This window comes from Leuresthes tenuis, unplaced genomic scaffold (genome assembly GCF_036924035.1).
Source record: "Leuresthes tenuis unplaced genomic scaffold, fLeuTen1.0.hap1 SCAF_4, whole genome shotgun sequence".
Classification (NCBI taxonomy): domain Eukaryota; kingdom Metazoa; phylum Chordata; class Actinopteri; order Atheriniformes; family Atherinopsidae; genus Leuresthes; species Leuresthes tenuis.
Genome location: NW_027325358.1, coordinates 12,274,553 through 12,286,783, shown reverse-complemented (window position 1 = coordinate 12,286,783; position 12,231 = coordinate 12,274,553). Strand labels below are relative to the sequence as shown.

Here is a 12,231-nt window from a genome sequence, read left to right as displayed (position 1 = left end):
CGTCTTTCACTGGGAACTCTTGAGTCCTGCCTTCTGGAAACAATCATCCACTTAAAACAGTGATTGTAAGGCAATGCTCCTTTGATCAGGCCTTCCAACTGACCAGATACCAGACCGTGGCTCCTGCCTTTTGTCAATCATGGCATCATTTTGTTTGATCACCTTGATGAAGAACCATATGATCCCTTTAAACCAAACAATTGAAGAAATTTATCAAACATTTTGGCTCCAAAGGCACACGATAAAAATAAAAAGGTGTTATCAAATACATATCTCTTCATCTGTGATGAAGACCACAAGCTATTTCTGCCAGGAAGTGCATTGTTGTTCCACAAACTGAGGACTGTAACATTAAGTGAACTGTCTGTTCTGATCTATTTAAGATTCTTAGACCACCTGTTAACTCTTTGTGCCTCGCTGTGTCACTGCATTCTTCAAATGTCTGGAAAGATTTGTTTGTTTTAAGTTCTTTTTCAAAATGTCACGTTAATTTCACTGTGAGTCTAAATAAACTTATCGGTAGAGGTCTGAATTGTCCAAGAAATGTGTATGTAGTGATTGTGGATGCTTCCTAGGGATGTCAGTTGTTTTTGTTCTTTTTTTTTTTTTAATCCACATTTTATGATTTATGAAATTACTTGACCAGCACTCAAAAATGGATACACCAAGTTGCTTTAAAGTTATCTGAAATTAGGCCTTTATTGGCCTGACAGCTGGTTCATAGAACTTATGTGGCCTTGATTATCACCGGATCTTAACTTCTGCAGAAATGATGTGCATTTATGTCAACATGGAAAAATTTTAAAGGAAGGTTTGAAACATCTTCACATTCATTACATTTTGCACTAATATTGAAGTGTCTGTGACACCAGGAACATGCCATTTTTTGAGTAAAGAAAGGCCCTAACCGCTTGCCAAAAGCAGTATGATAACACAAATAAAATGATGGTGAGTAAATGGTTCTGACAAAAATGAATGAAATTAAACAGAAAAAATGTGGACAATCTGGACAGAACTAAAAAAAACAAAAGATATCAGAAGATAAACAACCTACCTAAATAAGCAGCCTTGTGCAGCTATAATATATTTATAACTATATTTTGTTAACTAAAAATTAAAAATCCCCCAACTCCAAAATGTACCTTTAAGAAAATAAATTTTGCAGGACAGTTTTATTTTCCTCCCTCGAAGTGATCCATCTTACTGCATAGATACTCTTTGTCACTGCTTCAGTGCTGCCTGATAGTCTGAACTGAGGGTAAAATTTAACCATCACCCTTTGAACATCCATGTGGAATTTTTAATACACGTGACCCCAGTTGATATATACAGAGGTGTCATATGATTTCGGGTTATTTTTCAACATGGCGGTCCGGTCTCAGCATCTGACGGGTGCTCTCCTGTTTACTCTCCTCGGCGGAGTTTTATGTTTTCCTCTCAACCAGGAGAGAAAAGACAGCGTGACCTGCGGATACCAGGTTAGCTGCCTTCACACGTTTAATGTCTAAGGGTTTGTTTTATGCTTTCACTTTGTTTGAGGAAGCTGATGTACTGGTAAAGAGAGAACCGAAAGCGAGTTTGTTTCTGCAAAGGCTTGTTCTACCAGTATAATAGCACAGTCGTGCAGTGATCGTGCTGCGTAATAAACTATCTGTGTTGAGGGAACGTGTTTGTGTTTACAGTCATGCCATGAGACCAAGCCCAACATGCTGAATGTCCACCTGGTACCTCACACACACGATGATGTCGGCTGGCTCAAGACTGTGGACCAGTACTTCTATGGAGGTTAGTCTACACCTTAATCCCACAATCACACACTGTAATTAGAGTGTACTGTACACATTTATTTCAAAGGATCTTTCCAAACATAGTAAGCTTAGTTACTGCCAGAGCAGTTGATTCTCACATTTACTTAGAGATTTAATGTTTTTCTTTCTTTTTTTTTTCTGGTCAGCTTAATTTTATTTGTTTCACACACATTTTTTGTAATACCTTACAAAAAAAAAGGTGGGATAAGGGCAACAGGGCTTGTAATAGGGTGCAGAAGTAATGATGTCAATTCAAATAACCGATTATTTTAGTCACGAGTTAGTGCAAAGGCAGTATCTATTAAAGGCAGACTCTTTGAGGAGCAGAGATGAGTAGAGGATCTCCAGTTTGTCAAAAAAAATCATTGAAGTGTTTAAAGACAATGAATTATTGAGGGATTTGCAAATATCTCCTTCTTAACTGCGTGCTATCATTGAACCACTCATAGGATGGAGAAGAATTTCACTATGTAAAGAGTAAGGGTGCAAACCTTGCCCAAGAACCGTCATAAATCAATGGTAGATAAAGACATTCTTTAAATGTTAATATTAGTCAGCAGCAACTTTGACTTTTCTGAGGCAAAAGTCCAAAAGCCAGGCCTTGGGATGGTGTCGGGTTGTATCAGTGCCCTTCAGGATGAAGTCTTTTCCTGCGACGTCTGTGCATTTTTCAACCAGACGATGCGAAACCACGTTCTGCAGACATGACGAAGGCCTGGCTGAAGAGGAGCAGAGTAGGGGGAATAAAAAAAGACGACAAAAAAGAAAAGCCTGCACGGTTTCACACCGTAAGACGGGTTTGCAGGAAAAAGCATCAGCGTTTTTCAAATGTTTGCCTTTTTTTTCAGTTTAGTTTTACTGGCGATCATCTCATCCCATTTAATCGATATCATTGATTGTTCGGTTGCCAAATACTTGCCCAACAGTGCTCAACGTCTTGTGAGTGATCAGCAGTGTTTTGTTGCTGCTTCAAAGTGGTTTTGTGTCTGTTGGTCCTCTCATGTAGGTTTACACTTTCTTTATATGTCACTGAAAATTTGGGCTGGGATTTTGTGTCAGGGTTTGACCTGAATATGATGTAAAGCTGCAGCTGATACAAATCTTGATCTGCCAACTGAAATGAATCAGTCGTTCCACAGAGGTTCTACGCACCTTGACCTATTGGCTCCTGAGACGAACCCTCGACTTTAGTACAGGTGGTTTTATCCACATGCTGTGCACCCTAACGACTTTGTTGTGAAATATTTGAGTCTGAAGTTGAAGAAACACAGCAGATTGCGCCTGACAGATTACTGTGTCAAAGATATTGCTCAGCAAGCTTTCATTAGATCAGTTCTTTCACTGATGAGATAACTACCTTGTTTTCCCAAAATGCTGTTTCGTGGCCTTAAAAAGAATAAATGACCCCCTTAAAAAAAGCCTTTTTAAGTTACTGACATGTATGTCTGTCAGCTGTCTTAACGAGAAAGCAAGAGACATTTTATGACTTTACTACCATTGTGTGACAACCTGCTATATTTCATCACCTTTTTTTACAGTGAGCCTGTGTATAAGCATTAGGAACTGAGAGATATGGCCGAAAGAAGTTTCAGATTCATTTCTTAATGCTTTTGTTGCCCTAAAAGCGTCAGCACCAATCAGACACTTTACAGATGATGAATACCGACAGATTTTCTACGCAGAGACCGGATCTTTCCTGAAGTGACCCCAGCGTTACAGGAGCACCTCACCTTTGTCCTCTGTCTGTGTGCAGATCGTAATGACATCCAACACGCTGGTGTTCAGTACATCTTGGACTCTGTGGTGGACCAGTTGTTGAAAAATCCAGACAGGAGGTTTATCTACGTGGAGACGGCCTTCTTCCACCGCTGGTGGAAGCAGCAGAGCTCCAGCATGCAGCAGACCGTCAAACAGCTGGTTGATGAAGGTACGTGAGCTCGTTGTGTTCGGCTGCATTTCGTCTGCCGGCGTTTAATCTGCATCCTGCATCCTTCAGGTCGTTTAGAGTTCGTGAATGGCGGCTGGTGTATGAGCGACGAGGCCGCCACCCATTACAGTGCCGTTATTGACCAGATGACCATGGGCCTGAGGTTCCTTAACGAGACTTTTGGACTCTGCGGTCGCCCCCGCGTTGCCTGGCACATTGACCCCTTTGGTCATGCCCGTGAACACGCCTCCATTTTTGCACAGGTACCTTCGCTTGAAGTAAATCCATACAATAGAATTTGAATCAATATGAGATAAGTTAAAGTCTATAAGATTAATAAATGTGGAAATCAAAAGAAATAACATAAATGCTTAAATCAGATTATATAGTGCAATAAAAGAATAAATACAGAGCAGCTTTTACTCAAGGAGAGGTTATTTTTTTGTTTATCTCAGGAGATGTTTTTAAATGATGAAACTTTGTTTTAAGAAACATATGAACTAATATCAACTAATCTTAATATTTCTATTTATGTCATTTCTATTTATTTCACAGTTTATTTCATTGCTTATAATTTATCTGTTAAATAATCATTTTATATGTTTATTTACTGAGGTATTTATTTGATCAAATGGGTCATGGCTTTCATCTCTACAGGGAATTCTGTTTTTATTTTTTGTAATGAATCATTTTTAGTTACTGATTAAATCCTCATAACAAGACTTAGTGGCAAGACAAATTCATGCTGAGAAAAACTTCTCGATGTTAACTCGCTGCTGGCTTTAGCTTATTTTGTAAGATGGGGCATTATTATGAGATGTGATGGGTGAAATGTAAAAACCGTGGAGGGAACCAGCGAGCCGCTCTTCACTCTAACCCGTGCGTGTTGTTCCAGATGGGATACGATGGCTTCTTCTTTGGCCGTTTGGACTACCAGGACCGAGCTCGCAGGATGCTGGACAGGGAGCAGGAGCTGCTGTGGAGAGCCTCCGACAGCCTCACGCCACCAATGGCCGACCTCTTCACTGGTAAATAGCCCCGCTGGATTTCTCTGTGCTGGATCACTGCAAACCATGTGAGCTGACTTGTTAACTTTTGCCCCGCTTACCGACAGGAATCCTTCCCAATGGGTACAACCCTCCTTCGGGATTTTGCTGGGACCAGCTCTGCGATGACCCGCCAATCAGTGATGACCCCGATCTAGAAGACTATAATGTTGATGATGTGGTGCAGCGCTTCCTGTATGCCGCCAATAGTCAGGTTCAATACACACTCCTCAATATATAAAAATATAAAAATCCTTTGTCGTTATTAACAGATTTGCTAAAATCGACTGACAGCAGACCATTTAATGTGTTTGGTTACGTTTTTCATTAGCTTTATATCCCCCTTCCCTCAGGCTATAGTGTATAAAACCAATCACATCATCATGACAATGGGCTCAGACTTCCAGTATGAGAACGCCAACCTGTGGTATAAGAACCTGGACAAGCTGATCCACTACGTCAATGCCAAGCAGGCAAATGGCAGCGAAGTCAATGTCCTCTATTCTACTCCGTCCTGCTACCTTCAGGAGCTGCACCGAGCAAACCTCAGCTGGTAGGAAAATCTGCTTGCACGAGCGTTTTTAGCCAGAATGACTGCATAAAAGAGCAGTCTTGTGTATTTTGAGGTCAAATTATATTCTCTTTTCTGTCCAGGGCTTTGAAGACAGACGATTTCTTCCCCTACGCAGACGCTGCTCATGATTTCTGGACCGGCTACTTCACAAGCCGACCAGCGCTGAAGCGTTACGAGAGGATTAGCAACAGCAACTTGCAGGTAGTCTGAGATTGAATCACTGCACATATGAAGTCTTACAAGCCAAAATCCTTATCGCACATGCAAAACTCTGTTTGTGATGTATCTAATTGATAGAAAAAGCTGAGAAGAGTCCTCTGTGTTTAGCTCAAACCAAGTTTATTTGTATAATGATGAAGTCGTGTAAAGTTGCATGATTGCAGAATTGTTTGCAAGAGCGTTCAATTTTGCTTAACGACACATGAAATGAAGTGGCTTTTAATTACCCCCGACACTGACTGTTAATGAGCGGCATTACTTTTGAGGCCATTCTTTCATTCATACTAACATGAGGCGGATATTTCAGGATCGTCTGTTTTTCCCTGTTGTGAGTTTAGTTTGGGATGTTGCTACTGAGTATGCGCGATAATGAGTGCTTCATTTTAATTTCATGCAGTTGGCACGTTGTTATGCTGTCCATCAGCGCGTTGCATATTATTTCTACAGACATGTAACCAGCTGGAGGTCCTTGGCGGTGCAGCTTCCAGGAAGGGACCTTTTGGAGAGGGTGACAGCCAGACTTTGAGTGAGATTTTTCTTTCTTTTACTTTACTGAAGATGTCTCACCACAGAGGTGGGAGGTCAGTGTGTTCTCCTCCTACTGATTCACGTCACGTAGAATAGATTATTGTCCAAATGCTACATGATAATGACTGTCCACCTTTATTAAAACATAGAGTCTCCCGTGAGGAAATCGATGCAGGAGATTTAGATTTTGAAGTTATTACTATAACTCTGGATGTCACAGAAAATAAAATCCAGACAGTCAACTTAAAGCTTCACATTTCCAGGGAAAGCCATGGCTGTGGCCCAACATCACGATGCAGTTTCAGGCACAGCAAAGCAACATGTGACGAATGATTACGCCCGGAGGCTAGCCAACGGGTGGCAACATTGTCAGGTAAGATGTTATCTTGCTCTGTGATGTCACTGTCATGAGTTTTCACTTCTTGTGCAGTAAAGTGGGCATTTCTTCACGTTTACTTTTGGAACAGCCTAATAATTGTTTGGTTGTTTTATATTACTTTTATGTCCCATTAGGTTTTGGTCAGTAACAGTCTGGCTGCTCTCAGTGGCTCCTCTGCTAAACGAGTCTTCTGTGATAACCTCAACATCAGTGTGTGTCCTCTCACTGAGTCCAGCAAAAAGGTGACACAACATGCACATATTTGATCATGCTTAATGTCTACTCAATTCTAAAAGCCCTACCTTTGGATGCATTCTGTGTGAAAATAAACAAACTAAATCAGTATCAGTCGAATTTAAGTCTTTACTGATATTCACCGGTCTCTCTGTCTCTGTGTTTTTCTCTCACTCAGTTCACAGTCAGTGTGTACAACCCTCTTGCTCGGCCTGTTACTTTGCCTGTGAGGCTGCCAGTCAATGGAACAGCATACACCGTAACAGATGCTAAAGGGAAATCATTGGACTGTAAGGTCTGTATGTGTAGCCGCATTAAAGTGCCTGTAGTATGCTAGTTTGCAGGTTCATATGTGTTACTTTGAGCATCTTTTAGAATAAGTTTACATGCTTCAGTGTTTAACAGAAAACTGTTATTGTACATTGCTGCAGTACCTCCTGTCACTCTGATTTTAAATTTCTTAATTTAACGACTAACTCTTTAGAAAAAAACTACATGTTTGATGGTAATATACTTAATTAAAGGCGAAATAAACTGGTCTGCAAATAAGGGTTTTTCAGGCAGTTCAGGGCATCGTTTTTTTTTAGAGAGAAACTTCCTTCAGTGTTGACTTTGTAATTCAACATTCCATATGCACAAAAAGAAATATGGGAAAGAACGGGGATAACCCACAAAGCATTACGACATCTTTAAGACCCAGACCAGTGTACCGTGTGTACACTGCAGTGTACCAGCGGCTCAGGGAAAGGAGCGGTTGTTCGCCAACTGTAGGGTCGGTGGTTTGATTCCTGGCTTCCCACTGAACCCTACATTGCCTCTCATGCATCCACTGATGTGTAGTAATATACAGTATTACTACACACAGGTTCTGAATAAAAATGAAAAACAAAAACAGGATGACTGATATGAATATCAAACAAAAGCATGTAACTACATGATAAGTTTTCTGTGTTTACATGTTGAAGGTAGTTCCAGTGTCCAGAGCCACTCGGGAGGTGAGGAGGAGTCGAGGCTTTGCTGTCAACGAGTTGGTGTTCCAGGTTCAGGCTCCTCCGCTGGGCTATAGCACCTACTCTGTGTCCGTGCTTCAGAATGGGCCCCCGCCAACCTCCAGACAACACGGTGCCCCCACAGTGATCCAGAACAAGGTCTTAGCATATGCTCATTTTGATGCTGGGATAGTAGCAGCAATGAACGTTTCATGCTCGGGGCAGCCTTGTTGGGTTTTAAAGTTGGGGTTGATGAGATTCCTTTGGCGTTCTGAGTCAGAAATCTGACCTCAAGGGGCATTCCAGCTCATTTTTCTGACTGAACTCAGTCAGAAACTCACCACTAAACTCACCATTACACCAAGGCAAAAAAGAAACTGGAAAGTGAAAAGGCCGAAGATGTATCTGTATTCCCTTCTGACAGTGATTTGTGTCCATGTCCAGTTCCTGCGGGTGACCTTTGACCCAGATACCGGCCTCTTAAGCAGCCTCAGCAACCTGGAAACCAAACAGAGCATCAAACTCACACAGAATTTCTATTGGTTAGTGTTTCCTACAAAACAGAAACTTAAAACTCTAAATAACTGAAAATGAAAACACAATCATTTTTTTTGGGGGGGTTTAAGCGAAGACACTGTTATTCCTATGCTTGTGTGTTACAATATTCAGGTACAACGCCAGTGACGGTAACAACAGCTTGAGTATACAACCCTCTGGAGCTTACATCTTCAGACCCAACTCTTCCACGCCTTTCATCATCAGCAGAATCGCCAAGACAGAGACCATTCAGGTAGAGAGAGAGCACCTTCTCTGCTTTGTTCACTTTCACTTCGATTGCGTTGCTTCCAGTTTCTCTTAAACTCAAAACCCTGAGAAAATAACAAGTTCATCGTATAGTTTTATCTTGGCATTTATATTATTCAGTGTTATTTAAAGAATTGTAGGTTGATGTTTTAAATGCTGTACACTTGCAGTATACTTATGATATTATACTTCCCTGTCTCTCCAGACCTCAGTGGTGCAGGAGGTGAGGCAGTGGTTTGCTCCCTGGGTGTCTCAGGTGGTTCGTCTCTATGCTGACAGCAGAGCTCTGGAGCTGGAGTGGACCGTCGGACCTCTGCCAATAGAGTGAGTGCGAGCTCATCCCATATATTATATGGGGAATAAAAAGCCACAGTATGTGGATTCCTCCAGTGCTCTGATGGGTTTTGTATTTCAAAATGCATGACATCATCTCACAGCTACTCTCTTCATCCATTAGTGACAGCCTGGGGAAGGAGGTGATCACTCGCCTGGACACCAGCGTCAAAACCTCTGAATTTTTCTACACCGACTCCAACGGCAGAGAAATGCTGCAGAGGAAGTACGCTAAAGTGCTGTTGGATATCTATTTGAACAATTTAAAGACACAGTCAAGCCTGGCGTTTAACTGAAGAGGTGTATAAACCTACTGTTAGAAGATCACCGCATTGGTTTTGTTTCCAACAGGAAAGACTTCCGTCCTACTTGGGACCTGCAGCAGTCAGAACCTATTGCTGGAAACTACTACCCCATCAACTCTCGTGCTTATATCAAGGTGTGCTTGTTTTCCGCTAAACTGTTGAGTTTCCCTTAGAAAGTATTCTCTTGCAAAGAAATCACTCAAATTAAAGCTTTGTAATTATATATATATACATCATTCAAAGTACACTTTGGCTTATTTTCTCTTTGTCTTCCATCATTTGCTCATCATCTCAATTTTCATCCTCGCCCTTGTGGTTCATCTTCAGGACGATTTGGACCAACTCACTGTGGTGACAGATCGCTCTCAGGGAGGAGGCAGCATCCAGAATGGTTCTCTGGAGATCATGGTAAGACATATACATACTGAACCATTTTCCTGCCAATAGAACACATTGTGCATACATTACCAGTTATGGTTAGACCATCAGTGTGTCCTTTAATCAGAATGGTGGACACGGCTTTGCTAATAGTAACACCCCTTCTCCCACTGCCAGATAAGCACTTTTTTTGCTTTTTTTGCACTTTGCTTTGTTACAAAGTTCACAATGTGGCTATTGTTGAGTCAGTTGTGATGATGGTCACGGAGCAACATTGATATGATATTGTAGGACCAGTACCAACAAAGTAATATAAGATAACTCAGTCCATCACTGTTAGTTCTGCAAACTGTGGGCCAATCTTCTATTTCCAGTTCTTAATCCTTGATCACACTGAACAGCATGACCCAAGCACACTTTGGTCACTCTTATTTTATTTCTCTCAGTACACATACGCTGAACTTTTTTCTCACTCCCCCTCAGCTCCACCGCCGGCTGTTGTACGATGATGTCCGTGGTGTTGGTGAACCTCTCAACGAGTCTTCTTGCATCTACCCAGAGGGGCTGGTGGTCCGCGGCCGCCTCCTGCTCTCCCTTGATCGTCCAGCCAGTGCCGCTGACACACACCGCCCCCTGGCCCAAGAGGTTGTCCTCCAGCCGCTGCTGTCATTTACTGATGGAGATCTGAACCCAAACACTCGGCTGGAGGTTAGTGGGGACAGGAGAGAATGATGAAGGGATTTTACAGTTTCTATACACTTAACCAGGCTACATTTTGCTGGTAGTCATAACTTCTCAAAGGAGCTGAGCTGTTTTGCCTTTTACTATAATTGCACAAAAGTGTTTTCAGAGTCAGTAATTTGTCAACATATACTGAGAATCTGACCAAAATGTACCATTAAATGTATGTGATAGTCCTCCAGCAGATCAAAAATTAAGCTGACCTGCAGGACTGGGATTACACAAAGTTGATTTTCTGTCTGCTTTTAGTTCTCAGGGCTTCAGGCTGCGCTGCCCCCTGCTGTCCACCTCCTGACACTCAGTCAGTGGGATAAAGACTTGGTGCTGCTGCGACTGGAGCATCAGTTCCAGAGCTGGGAGAGCAGACTGAACTCACAACCTGTCACTGTGAACCTCCAGGTTGGAGATTCAAAAACACACTTTTTAAAGGACGGTTAATATGAAGAGCAGTGGTGAAGCGATAATAAACCAGCTCTATCACTCTCTTTTCGGTCTGTGCAGAAGCTGTTTTCCACTCTGGATGTTCTGGGCATGTCTGAGCTAAACCTGTCAGCCAATCAGTGGAAGGATGAGATGAGACGTTTTGAATGGACCCCTCAAAAAGGTTCAACACACCTCCACTCGTCATTAAATTAGCTGTAAACATACTGAAAAAAATCTGGGCTGGTGTAACATATGAACACAGATTCGGTTCGTCGTGTTGAGGTGTCCCTGAAAAACAGCATTATCTGGGTGTTATAGTCAGGTTGTGAGATCTATTTTGGGCTAGAATAACATGTTTAAGTGCAAAAGTTTGGTTTTGGTCAAGCTGCAGTCATTGCAAACCAGAGTCGACCAGAGAGGGGGAAAAAAAAAACATCTAGAAAAAAGAAATCTTACCAATCTGCTTTCTCGTACTCAGTGTCTCCCGGATAAATGGCTGGAATAGCGTCAGTATTGCGTTTTGTGGTGAACACAGAGTGAGGGAAAGAGGAGTTTGCCTCGCGTTGTCCCGGTCAGCCAGACCCAGGGAGCTCTGGTGGCATGTCACGGGATAATAAAAGCACAAGCGTGCACTGCCTATGTGAAAATATCTGCAGCAACAAACCTTGGCCAGCACAGTGCTATCTGCCCTGGTGGCATAGCAGAAAACACATTGAAAGAATGAGGGTGGTGACTCAAAGCAAAAGTCCTAAGCCATAGTTTTGATGGGTGAGTTTGCTTCCGATATGTCTTGTAAGCAGCTTAATAACGAGCAAGACATTAATACGATCACACAAACAAGCAACATAAAGACAAGCTGCTCACCCCACAACACAGCTGCCACTAAAGACAGGCGGCTGCAGTGTTATACCCAACAAGACATATTCCTGTCAGCTGTTAGTTGACAGGTCTGTTTGATAGAGTCTTTGTTTCTGAGTACATGTAGTTAACCATATAATATTCATTTATCTATATTTCTCCTTTAATTTTAGCACCATTTAACATTTAACAGCTTTATCATAATCTAGAGGGTATTTAATGGTTTTATGAGACTCACGTTGTCGTTCTTCTTGCTATTATGTTTGTATCTTTTGGGAGGGGGTCTTTATGAGTGCTGTATGGTTTGGATGCAAACAAACCAGACCATTTATGGACATTTGTAGCAATGATGTGCACGTGGACTGTGATTTCAATTCGCTGTATGTGTTTTTCAGAAGAGAAGCCGCTGCTGAAGACGTTTGAAGACCCCTCTGTGTGGGAAGTGGCCTTGAGACCAATGGAGATCCGAACTTTCTTAATCAGGGTCAGCTTTAAATAACCAAAACCCTCATGCTTCAGATTTTTAACAAAAAGACTACGGATGAATTAGTCTCAGCCGACAGCCAAGAGCTGCTTGACCATAAGTTAAAAAATGTTTTAAGATAAATGAATTGATCAAAAATGACAATTTGCACACTGCTTGTGTCTAGTATGAACCCAGGAACTGACGTCACCGCTCAGTTTA

At 41.9% G+C, this 12,231-nt stretch overlaps 1 protein-coding gene across 1 annotated transcript; it reads left to right on the top strand.

Annotated features, from left to right (window-relative positions):
• The first annotated feature begins 1,344 nt into the window (after positions 1 to 1,344).
• On the top strand, positions 1,345 to 12,079 carry man2b1 (mannosidase, alpha, class 2B, member 1). The gene is made up of 23 exons (XM_072384618.1): positions 1,345 to 1,478; positions 1,683 to 1,785; positions 3,562 to 3,735; positions 3,805 to 3,998; positions 4,631 to 4,763; positions 4,850 to 4,995; positions 5,135 to 5,334; positions 5,436 to 5,556; positions 6,022 to 6,100; positions 6,366 to 6,475; positions 6,616 to 6,723; positions 6,894 to 7,010; positions 7,681 to 7,863; positions 8,149 to 8,246; positions 8,374 to 8,494; positions 8,714 to 8,832; positions 8,966 to 9,067; positions 9,193 to 9,280; positions 9,474 to 9,554; positions 10,008 to 10,232; positions 10,515 to 10,664; positions 10,767 to 10,869; positions 11,942 to 12,079. Exons 1-23 carry the CDS (start codon positions 1,365 to 1,367, stop codon positions 12,043 to 12,045), a joined length of 2,973 nt encoding a protein of 990 aa, XP_072240719.1. The 5' UTR covers positions 1,345 to 1,364; the 3' UTR covers positions 12,046 to 12,079.
• The last annotated feature ends 152 nt before the right edge of the window (positions 12,080 to 12,231 follow it).

Bases quoted from the DNA above. Each gene is read 5' to 3' on its own strand.
- man2b1 (XM_072384618.1), top strand. From the start codon at position 1,365: ATGGCGGTCCGGTCTCAGCATCTGACGGGTGCTCTCCTGTTTACTCTC. The intron at 4,764-4,849 runs GTAAATAGCCCC...GCTTACCGACAG, and splicing joins AATGGCCGACCTCTTCACTG to GAATCCTTCCCAATGGGTAC. The intron at 4,996-5,134 runs GTTCAATACACA...CCCTTCCCTCAG, and splicing joins TGTATGCCGCCAATAGTCAG to GCTATAGTGTATAAAACCAA.